The sequence below is a fragment of the Mus caroli genome, unplaced genomic scaffold, assembly GCF_978045245.1.
Source record: "Mus caroli unplaced genomic scaffold, Mus_caroli_1 scaffold_13, whole genome shotgun sequence".
In the NCBI taxonomy this organism is placed as follows: Eukaryota; Metazoa; Chordata; class Mammalia; order Rodentia; family Muridae; genus Mus; species Mus caroli.
The window spans coordinates 69,738,062-69,750,074 of NW_028227268.1; the positions used below are offsets into that span (position 1 = coordinate 69,738,062).

The 12,013-nt window shown below is 43.4% G+C and overlaps 1 protein-coding gene across 1 annotated transcript; it reads right to left on the reverse strand.

Moving 5' to 3' along the window:
* Positions 1-810: 810 nt before the first annotated feature.
* Zcchc10 (zinc finger CCHC-type containing 10) lies at positions 811-10,729 on the reverse strand. Its single transcript, XM_021178266.3, has 4 exons — positions 10,672-10,729; positions 6,924-7,082; positions 3,812-3,856; positions 811-1,947 (listed from the first exon to the last, which is right to left on the reverse strand). The coding sequence occupies exons 1-4, from the start codon at positions 10,710-10,712 to the stop codon at positions 1,662-1,664; spliced, it is 531 nt and encodes a 176-aa protein (XP_021033925.1). The 5' UTR covers positions 10,713-10,729; the 3' UTR covers positions 811-1,661.
* Positions 10,730-12,013: the final 1,284 nt, after the last annotated feature.

Consider the following 12,013-nt stretch of genomic DNA (forward strand, 5'->3'; position numbering starts at 1 on the left):
GTTCGAGGCCAGCCTGGTCTACAAAGTGAGTTCCAGGACAGCCAGGGCTATACAGAGAAACCCTGTCTCAAAAAACAAAAAGAAAAAAAAAAAAGAGGCAAGCCTGGGGATGTGGCTTAGTGGTAAAAGGCTTGCTAGCATTCAACAGGCCTCAGGTTCTAATCCTAACACTGGAGAAAAAAAAGTCATAAGACTTGATGTTTATGGATGCGTATTTGTAATGTACATGTTCACGTGTGTGTGTGTGTGTGGGGGGCAGGTGTCAATGTCACATGCTGACAATTGCTCTGCTCTCCACCTCGTTTAGGGCAGTGTCTCAGAGTCTGGAGCTCACTGACTGACTAGGTTGACTGGCCAATGAGCACCAGGGATTGGTCTACCTCAGTCCCTCCTGGTGCTAGACATCTACCTCAGACCCTCTTGGTGCTAGACAAGGTGACCATACCTTGCTCTTCTGTGGGTGCTGGGGACCAAACTCAGATCTTCAGGCTTGTGCAGCAAGCATTTTACTTGACTGAGCCATTGCTCTTGCCCTTAAAAAGCTATATTTTAGCCGGGCGTGGTGGTGCACGCCTGTAATCCCAGCACTTGGGAGGCAGAGGCAGGTGGATTTCTGAGTTCGAGGCCAGCCTGGTCTACAAAGTGAGTTCCAGGACAGCTAGAGAAACCCTGTCTCAAAAAAAAAAAAAAAAAAAAAAACCACCAAAAATAATAAAGAAAGAAAAAGCTATCTTTTAAATATAAAGTAACCCTGGCTGAGACAGTTCAGCAGTTAAGTACCCTCATTTGCAGAGGATTGGTGTTCAGTTCCAAGCATGCACATTCATGGCTCACAACTTCCTGTAACTCCAGCTGTAGTTCCCATATCCTCGCTTGACCTCCATGGGCAATGAAACACACACACACACAAATAAATGTTAAAGAATAAAGAAAAAAAAAACAACAACAAAGAAAAAACTTGAAACTTACATCATTCCAATGTTCTGTATGGGGTTCTTCGATTTTATAGATTCAGAATAGAAAATTCAGAATTTTCTGATACAAACATAAAAATAGAGCACATTTATTAACAGTAGGAAAACCATCTATAATAACAATGCATTAAATCTTCACATAATAAACACAGCCAAAAGAGAACAAGAAACTTCTTGATATTCTGATACTGTACAGTCAAAGACTGTCCCATACACACCGTAACATATACCCACATAAAGCATTCATTTCAAAGGCAGGAAAAAAATGACTTTTGCCTGTCAATGAAACAGATTTCCTGGTTTTCAATTTCGATTATGTATTACAGATAGACTTCAAATATTTAAAAAAAAAGTTAAAAACAAAAGCTGAGCGTGGTGGCACATATCTTTAGTCCCAACATTAGAAGATCTCTCTGAAATCAAGGCCAGCCAGACCTACAAAATGAGACCCAGTCTTTACAAAAAGAAAAGCAACAGCAAAAAACCCATATTCATTCCTAAAATAAACATCTTTATATATGGAACATCTTTTTTTTTTTTTTTAAATATTCTATACAATAGTAAATACTTGGAAAGTTCTGGATTTTATTTAACACTTCTGTCCGGCTGGCTTGCTTGCTTGAGCAGGTTTTCAGTTCCCCTGGGAGTCACCGGTGCTTTGGGTCCACCGTCCCGGTGTACAGAGCTCTATTTCTTCTTCTTTTTCTTCTTCTGTGGCTCATCATCAGAGCTGCTCTCAGAACTGCTGCTACTGCTGCTGCTGCTGGAGGAGCTGGAGTCCGAGTCCGAGGAGGAGGAGGAGGACGAGGAGGACGAGGAAGACGAATAGGCCGAGGAGGAGGAGGAGCTAGAGAGGCTTTCATCTGAGTCACTGTCTTCTGAAGAGGATGAGGCGGATGTCTCACTCTCTGATGAAGACTCACTGGCCGAACTGTCACTGCTAGAGGTACTGGAACTCGTGACACTCTTAGACCTATGAAGTCACACAAAGTGCACACATGGGAAACTGACATTTAATTCAGAGCTCAGAGATGCTCAGGCTGAGCCCCTGCAGCCAGCCAGCCCTAGGTCTGATGTTTGGGGATTGCCTAACTCTGAAACCCTTTACAAGCTCTGTCATTTCAGCAACTCTCATAAGCTCATAAGGTGTACCTCCCATACTAAGTCACACTGAGCATGCTGGCACAAGCCTGGGATCCTAGGAGGTGGAGGCATGAAGGTCAGAAGATCAAGATCGCCCTCAGCAACACAGTAAGGTCAAGGCTAGTCTGTCTGTCTGTCTGACTGTCTCTCTCTCTCTCTCACACACACACAAAGAGAGAGAGAGAGAGAGAGAGAGAGAGAGAGAGAGAGAAACAAGCAGGGCATGGTGGCTGTAACCCTAGCACTTAAGAAGCTGAAGTATGAGGATCACCATGAGTTTGAGACCTGCCTGGGCTACAAAGTGAGATCTAGTCTCCAGAAAATAAAACAAGAGCCAAAGAAAGGGAAGGCGCAGCATTTAGGGGCCTTACTGTTCTGTCAGAGGTCTGTCAAGGAATTCGGATCCCAGCACCCATATCTGGCAGCTCAAAAATACCAGTAATTTCAGCTCCAAGGGATCCAATGTCTACTTCTGTCATCTAGAGGTATCCCTATACACACATACACATAAAATACATGTAAAAACAAAACAAAAGCAAAACCAAACGATGAAAGAACCCAAATATGCCAGGCAGATCTCTGAGACTGAAGCCTGGCTGGTCTATACAGCCAGTTCCAGGCCAGCCAGGGCAACCGTGCCTTGACTAAAAAACCATTTTATTTTCATTTAAGTCTTTATGTGGTATGTGTTGACATGTACTTGTATGCATACATGTATGTTTGTATACGAAGAGTGCAGTCATCAGGTGTTCTCCTCAGTCGCTCTACACTTTGGAACGTAGAGCTCACTGACTCAGCTGGGCTGGGTGCTCAGTGAGTCACTGGAGCCACCCATCTCTACCTCCCCAGCACTGTGCTGCACAAACCCTGCTGCTGCTGCTCCCAGCTATTTGCTTAGGTGCATGGCAAGCACTTTTCTTTTTTTTTTTTTTTTTTTGGTTTTTCGAGACAGGGTTTCTCTGTGTAGCCTTGGCTGTCCTGGCACTCACTTTGTAGACCAGGCTGGCCTCGAACTCAGAAATCCGCCTGCCTCTGCCTCCCAAGTGCTGGGATTAAAGGCGTGCGCCACCACGCCCGGCTGGCAAGCACTTTTCTAACTGGGCCATTTTTCCAGTCCCCTTTAGCAAAGTCTTGTAGGGACAAGGATTTTAGAATGTTATAGAAAAGGAAAAACGAAGCCAATAAATTCCACATAAGAGGAAAATATTTGAAAACACAATGAAAATCAAAATTTGCAAACAGGGATTGAAGAGATGGCTCAGTGGTTAAGAGCAATGACTGCTCTTCCAGAGGTTCAATTCCCAGCAACCACGTGGTGGCTCACAACCATCTGTAATAGGATCCGCTGCCCTCTTCTGGTGTGTCTGAAGACAGTGACAATGTCCTTACATATATAAAACAAATGAATCTTTCTTTTTTTTTTTTTCGAGACAGGGTTTCACTTTGTAGCCCTGGCTGTCCTGGAACTCATTTTGTAGACCAGGCTGGCTTCTACAAATAAATCTTTAAAAAAAAAAAATTGCAAACAAAGACTTCAGACCAGCCTTTCTCCCCCAGATAGTGTCATCAAGGCAAACATACATGTATGCATACAAGTACAAGGGATTCAATGTCCACTTCTGTCATCTAGAGGCATCCCTATACACACATACACATAAAATACATGTAAAAACAAAACAAAAGCAAAACCAAACCTCTTCTTCTTCTTGATCTTTTTCTCTGTGTTGGTCTCTGCCATGCTAAGGGACAAAGGGAAACAAAAGCTCTGATTAATAAAGTGACCACACTCTGTGACACCTCTGCCAGCCTCAGACCTGTTTTGCTCTTCATTACATTTGCTCAAGGGCACAGGGTTTCCTGCTCTAATCAAGTCAAAAGTTTTCCTCCCGGGACAGGATATACACAGTGCATATGGCCAACTCTGTGATAAAACACACTTTATCTCTTGTACCATCAAAGTCTGTTAGTAGTTAAGGTGACGGAACGCACAGACTTGTTTCTTTTTTTGTTTAGACCTTTAGTTATGTATTGAACAAGCAAGGCCAACAACAGCACAACAGCTGTAATCTGGCTTCCTAGAATTACACATGGCCATTTCACACTTTTACAAAGAACAATTTCTGCAGAGCTTCCAAAATTTTAGTTATTGTTTTAAAACAAAGACATGGGAACTCAACACTGCAAGACTGTTCCCTGAGCCCACAGAGAGCAGTGGAGCATGAGCTGCGTTCCCGCCATCAGCATGCACACAGCTCAGCTTTCAGACTACAGACTGCTCCGATCACTACAATACTCGGTGCAGGTTCAAGTCCAGGGCTGGTACATGCAGGGCAAGCACTCTATACCTTATACAATTTCACTTTTTTTCTTTTTCAAATCAACTCTAAGTAGTGAAATTTCTTCTTTGTCTTCTTTGAGACAAGGTCTCACGTAGCCTAGGCTAGGCCTGAAGATGCTGGACTCTTGACCCCTCCGCTTCCCTTACACAGCGTTACAGATGGAACTCAGAACATTGTGCATGCTAGGCAAGCACTCTGCAAACTGAGCTACATCTCAGCCCAACTTCTACCCTGTGCTTGTACCTTAAAGGTTTCCAAAATGAGTTTCTGCTCCTTGATGAGGAGAGTAGGCTTGATCCTGCCACAGACATAGTCACCACACAGAACCACCACGGGTTTCATTCTAACCAATCTCATGAGAGAATTTTCGTTCAAAGCTTGCGGAGCTGTGTCCATTTCCACTTTCTGAGGTATAACAAAAGGTGACTCTATTAGCTGGGGCAGGCACTGCCTTGTTTTGTGAGACCACATTACAGAAAAGCTTTCAGCGGTAGGGTCAAACATTAGACCATCCTCAGTGTCTAGACTCCAGCCCTGGCAGAACTGAATAATGAGTTAATTCCAGACAGGGTCTGACCACACAGCTCCGGGTAACATGGGTTTAGTTATGTAAGCCAGTTAGACCTTGGAATCATAGAAATCTACCTTCTTCTGCCTCCTGCATGCTGAGATTAAAGGTGTGAGCTACCATATTGGCTGAGTAGATATTTATCGTTAGAATCTGGCAAAGTTTAGTATTAACTCAGTTTCTAACTAATTTTTACATTCATTCTTGAGAAACATGCTTTGTTCAAAGAGATGAAGTTTTGATACAGAATTTATCAAAGCCACACAATGTATTTACACACACACACACAGAGGAGGGCGGGGGTGGGGGTGGGGGGGGAGAACATGTGTGGTACTGGAGGGCTCATGCAGGCTAAGCAGGGCCCTGACCACTTAGCTGCATCCTTAGCCTAAGGTGAGAATACTTGTTCTCTGTCTTTCTTCCTGCTGCTCTGCTTCTTATTTTCCCTTTACACTCCCATCCCCATATGGCCCTTTCGACTTTCAAGTCTCATGAGCTCCATACCTGCCCTGTTTCTCTCTCTTAAAGCCCCCCCCCCTTTTCCCCCCACTGGTGATTCTATTTGCTTGCTATGGAGCAGCAATAAACATGGCGGTTAAAGCATCTCTGTGGTAGGATTAGGGCCATTTGGGTACATGCCCAGAATACTATAACTGGGTCACATGGAGACTATTTAGGGTTTGTTTTGTTTTGTTTTTTACTTCCAGAGCCCACACTGATGTCCACAGTAGCCACAGTGCCAGTTTACACTCCCATCAACAATGAGTAAGGCTGCCCTTTACCACAGTCCTTGCCCTTTTGTCTTCCTGACGGGTGGCCATTCTGTACTGGGTGAGACTGAAGATAAACCTAGTTTTAACTTGCCACCCCTGTGGCTAAGGATGTTGGACACCTTTAAAAAAATATTCAGCAGCCATTTGTATTTTTTGTAACTATTAAATGCCTTCATCCAAGTTTTAAAATATTTTCTTGTACTGTGATTTTAGTTTTTTGCACACTGTAAATATCAGTTCTTAGTAGGCAGAGATCCTGGCCCAATTGGTAGGCTAGCTTTTGTTTCTCACTCATTTAGTGATTTTCTTTACTATCCAAAAGATTTTTTAATTTTATAATGTCTTTTTTGTCAATTTGAGAAAGGGGTGTTTTTGAAGATAGGATGTCACTATAGAACACTGGCTGGCCTCAAATTAAGAGACCCACCTGCCTCTGCCTTCCAAGTGCTATTAAAGATCGGACCACCATACCTGGCCCTATTTGTCAACTTTGGAGACAGAGTCTTCTATAGTCCGGGCCTGTTTTGACTTACTATATAGCCAAGGATGACGCTGATACCTGACACTCCTACACCATAAATGCTAGCCCGGCTCACTGGCCATGTGAGGATTTCCCTGTCGTGCCTACAGGATATCATCTCTCACCGTTCTCAACAGGACCTTTGGGTGGGACTAAGGGCCTCTCCAGAGTGTTAATGTGTAAGGTGTAGGGGAGGAAGTCAAAAAAAAAAAAGAAAACCAAGAAATAAGTTCTTACAGATTTCTTTTTGGAAAAAGCATGCATTAATTCAGTGATCTATTATTTTTTAAAATTTAATTTGTGTGTGTACATGCTCACATACATATATGTACATATATGTGAGCATACAAAGAGGTTAATAATACCTACCTTACTAGTAGAGGTTTGAGGTTTAAATATGCTAAGACTTATAAAAAGCACACACAGGGCCTGGACACAGAATGGCCATTCATTAAAAATCAGCCAATAGCATGGTAAACTGGATATGGCGGAGCACACCTGTAATCCCAGCACTCAGGAGACTGAGACAGGAAGACAGCAAACTTGAGGTCAGCTGATTCTGTAAATATTTTTATGAGTTCCCCTGGATATTACATGTAAACATACCTTTGCAGCAATAATCTATTTTCTTTTTCCTTTAAAGCTTTCTTCAGCTCTGCTGTTCTCGAAGGTCTGTGTAGGTACTTTCTTTTCCCTTTGCATTCATAAGTCCAATGTCCAAATTCCAAGCATTTCTGACATCTTACATGTTGCTTATTGGCTTCACTACAAAGAAAATAACAGAATACAAGCCTTAAGTTTTGTCTTGGGACACTTTCTGACCAGAAAGAGCATAAAGCATCACGTGATGTCGACTCTAGCAGGCACGCAAACGGTGCTCAAAGCATGCAACCTAGAGCGGGACAGGAACCGAGTCTCGCTCTTCTAAGCCCAGTCCTGTATTTCATGCTTAGAGTCTTTCACTTTGCAGGCCAACATGGGAGGATGGCTCTGAGTTCAAAGTTAGCCTGAGCTGCAGAGCAAGAGATCCTGTCTCAACAAAGCAAAACAATAAAAACAAAAATTTTAAGTTTTCCCGTTCCAGTAATGATGTATTCAGACCAACATTTTTAGCTCAGGATAATGAAGATCTTTATTTTATTTGTTGTAATGCTAGATATTAAACTCGGAGCCTCCTTCACAAATGCTCTACTACTGAGCCAGACCCCTAACCCATTAAAACACTTTTAAGGCTGGGAAAAGGGTGGGTGGATAAGGTGTTTGCTGTAAGCCCAAAGATCTGACCCCAACGACTTGTCCTCTGACCTTTACTCCTATTCACACATAAATGAAAAAGCTTGTTCATTTGGTTGGTTGATTCTGCTTTTGATTTTTTCCCCTGGAACTCCAGGGGACCAGACTGGCCTTGAACTCATAGATCTACCTCTGCCTCCCAAGTGCTGGCATGTGCCACTGTGCCTGGCTATCATTTTTTTTTTACTTGCTAATGAAAAATGGTGGTGGTGAGATAGCTTAGTGGGTTAAAGACACTTGTCACACAATACTAGGACTAAAAGTGTGAGCCACCTTACCCAGCTTGTACTTTAATAAAATAGTCCTTGAGCTTCAAAAGAAAAATTGCCGACTGTTAAGTTTTATGGGTGAGACCCCTCTGCAATATAGATTGGACATTCCCAATACAAACATTTAAAACCCAAATACTTCAAAATGTAACATTTGTTGAGCACCAAAACACCACAAATGGAAAATTTTATACCTGACATATAACAAGCTATACCTGACAAAACCAAGCACGTTCAGAGCTGAAGATAAGGTTTAACAGTTAAGAACACTTGCTGCTACTGCAAAGGACCAATGGTTTGGTTCCCAGATCTCATATGGTGGCTCATAATCATTTATCTCTCCAGTTCCAAGGGACCTGACACCCTCTTCTGACTTCCAAGGGTACCAGGCATGCACAAGCTGTAGAGATAACAAGCAGCCAAAACACTCATATACATAAAGTATCTTTAAAAAATTTTTTTTTTTTTAGCCAGGCGTGGTGGCGCACGCCTTTTATCCCAGCACTCAGGAGGCAGAGGCAGGCGGATTTCTGAGTTCGAGGCCAGCCTGGTCTACAGAGTGAGTTCCAGGACAGCCAGTGATACACAGAGAAACCATGTCTCGAAAAACAAAACAAAACAAAAGAGAAAAATATTATGTAGGGCTGGTGAGATGGCTCAGTGGGTAAGAGCACCCGACTGCTCTTCCGAAGGTCCAGAGTTCAAATCCCAGCAACCACATGGTGGCTCACAACCATTCGTAATGAGATCTGATGCCCTCTTCTGGAGTGTCTGAAGACAGCTACAGTATACTTACATATAATAAATAAATCTTTATATAAAAAAATTATGTAAAGAAAGTTAAGCTATTTTAAAGCTGGACATGGTACACTCCTTTGATCCCAGGATCCTGAGGGGTGAGGTAGGACTGGGAACACAGTGACAGGGAGATCTATTGCAAACAAAACAGTTGGGACAGGGAATATGATGGATGACCAGCCAAAAAATCAAAAGGCCTGGACAATGGAACTGCATATTAAATCTAACAAGATAATATTTAGCAAAGATGAAGATAAGCCTGTTAAGAAAAGCAATACAAGTGCACGCCTTTAATCCAGGAGGCAGAGGCAGATGAGTCTCTGTCAGTTTGAGGTCTTGGAAAAACAAAAAGAGAAACAATATGAAACAAGGAAAGACTCATGACTTTTAACTGGAAAACACTCCTTGGTTTTTGTTTTTGAGACATGGTCTCTTTCTTTGGTAGCCTTGGATAGCCTAGCCTTGAACTCACAGACCCACTTGCTTCTGCCTCCTGAGTGCTTAGATTAAAAGCATAATCCACCAACATCAGGCCCAACACTGGGGTTTTAAACTAATAAACCACAGCTTAGGTCAAAAGCAAAGTGCGAAGCATGCAGGTTATTAGATGTATAAACTGTTTCCTTTCAGTTTCGTATCATGACTTTTGATGGGTCTGAGAAATACAACAGGACATGCATGTCACACGGCCATACAGAGTGGGTATGACATTGCTGGAGGGTTTTAAGATGAAGTTTTATTATGTTGCCCAGGCTGGACTCAAATTCATGTTCAAGTAACTGGTCTCAGCCCCTTACATAGCTTACACCAACCACTGAATGGGTTATTGAGTTGGTTTGTTTTTCTTTTTGCAGACAAGGTCTCCCTACACAGCTGAGGCTGGCCTGCAGTTTGCTCTGTAGACCAGGCTGGCTTTGACTCAGTGCTGCTCCACCTGCTTTTGCTTCTCCAGTGCTTGGATTAAAGGCATCTGCCACCAGGACTGATAGTTACTGAGATTCAAAAATAAAAATTAAAAAAACTTTTTTTAATTTAGACTGGGCATGGTGGCACATGCTTTTAATCCCAGCACACAGAAGGCAGTCAGATATCTTGAGTTCGAGGCCAGCCTGGTCTACAGAGTGAGTTTCAGGACAGCCAGGGCTACACAGACAAACCCTGTCTCTAAATCTGCCCACCCCACCCCCAAATTCTAACAGACTCAAAGCAAATATACCATTTTCTATCTTTCCCCAAATCCTCTGGTGACTCGGTCCTTTCTATGGCTTTTAGTCTGCTTTCAAATGTCACCCATCGCAGACGAATTTCTAGAACTGACTTGAACTGGGCCTTTTGCCTTTCCTCACCACAGCCTCTTATTTCCTATAAAGCTTAACTTTGTTTTGTATTTAGAGACGGGGTTTCTCTGTATAGCCCTGGCTGTCCTGGAATTCACTCTGTAGACCAGGCTGGCCCCGAATTCTGAAATCTGCTTACCTCTGCCTCCTGAATGCTTGGATGTACCACCACCGTCCGGCTCCTACAAAGCTATTTAAACCACTAGCTGTACTTGTTTAGAGTATCAACAGGTTCCACAATAAAACTGTTAAGCTGCATAGCTTGAATACATTTTTCTTCAGAGAAACTGTCTGTGAGTGATTGTACTAAAATAATTATTTACAGTGAGAGCTGCAGAAAGTGAAACGGTCGATGGGGAATGAATAGGCATTGCAGGCAGGCTTGTTTCTAGGAAGGGCGATAGGAAGGAGGCAGGTACGCTGAAGAGGGAAAAGTTTGGGCTCTTGAGAGGGAAGATGTGGGATCAAGCATCCAGGCTACCCTTGACATGTGGACCGAAGAGAGGAACACAGACCACCCAGCGACCAATTCTTGGATTCATTTCGAACTCTCTTCAAATCCCGCTCAGTCCAGCAGCCTGCGCCCGCTCACTAGCTAGCGGACAGGCGTCTGTACGCCCCCAGCCCTCCTGCACACCCCACAAGCATCTCACTTACGCTTTCCTTCGAGCTATGAGCCGATGCATGGGAGTCGCCATCTTGGAGCGGCTGGAGTCTGCCGCAGGGGTTTTTGGGAAACTAGCACCGGTGGGCGGGTCCTTAGAAACCTCTTCGGTCCTGGGCGGGGCCAGACGGGCTCAATCCAGAAGAAGCTAATGGTGACCACTACTGGTTTGTCTTTTCTAATGTGGGCTTGTGTGTTCAGTATGAATAGGGTCTTGAAGGGTGATCTCAAACCAGGGGTCTGTAATATATATGCAGTGTAATTTTGTAGTATTCAAAAAATCCTGTAATCCAGGATTTTGGAGGCTGAGGCAAGAGGATTGCTATGTGTTTGAGGCCAACCTGGGAAAATTTATGGCCCTAGCTCAAAACCAAACCAAACAAAACCAAAACAAAACCAAAAAGGCCAGGAAGTAATGGCCCGCATCTTTAATTCCAACGCTTGCTGGGATTCGCGGCCAGCCTCATCTACACAGGGAGTTCCAGGAAAACCAAGGCTGCACACAGAAACTGTCTCAAAAAATTAAACACCAAAAACCCCAAGAAATTACAGGTGTCATCATGATGACTGGATCATTCTGATTTTGTTGTTGTTTGGTTGTTTTTTTTTTTTGGATTTTTCCTTCAAAGATCTGTGTAGAGGATTTTTTGGTCTTTTTTTGAGACAGGGTTTCTCTGTGTAGCCCTGGCTGTCCTGGAACTCACTCTGTAGACCAGGCTGGCCTCGAACTCGTAAATCTGCCTGCCTCTGCCTCACAAGTGCTGGGATTAAAGGCATGCGCCACCACTGCCCGGCTGTGTAGAGGAATTTTAATCCAGCAACATGGCTGCTCTGGAAAGGAATCAATCATAAGTGATGGGAGTACAGACATGAGTTCCAGGCCAGCATGGTACAGAGCAAGTTTCAGGTAAAGAAATTTAGTTCCAGGTGTGGTAGCACATTCCTTTAATCCTAGCACTCAGGAGACACAGGCATGCAGATCTCTGAATTCTACTCAGTTTGGCTGAGTCTTAAGAGAGGAGGAGGGGGTGGGGGTGGGGGGTGGAGAGGGAGACAGAGACCAGACAGAAACACCATGTGTTTCCTTGGAATTGAACTCAGGACCTCTGGAAGAGTAGTCAGTGCTCTTAACCTCTGAGCCATCTCTCCAGGCCCCTCTTTTTTTTTTTTTTTTAATTGTTAAAGATAACATCTTTAATTTTTCAGGCTGGCCAGAAACTTAGCTCAGGCTAGTCTAATTCCCAAGTTATGACACAAGTTTCTAAAATCAGGATTCAGGATGTAGAGAAAGGAGGACAAGGAGGTTAAGGCCAACCTGGGCTATATAGCAAATAT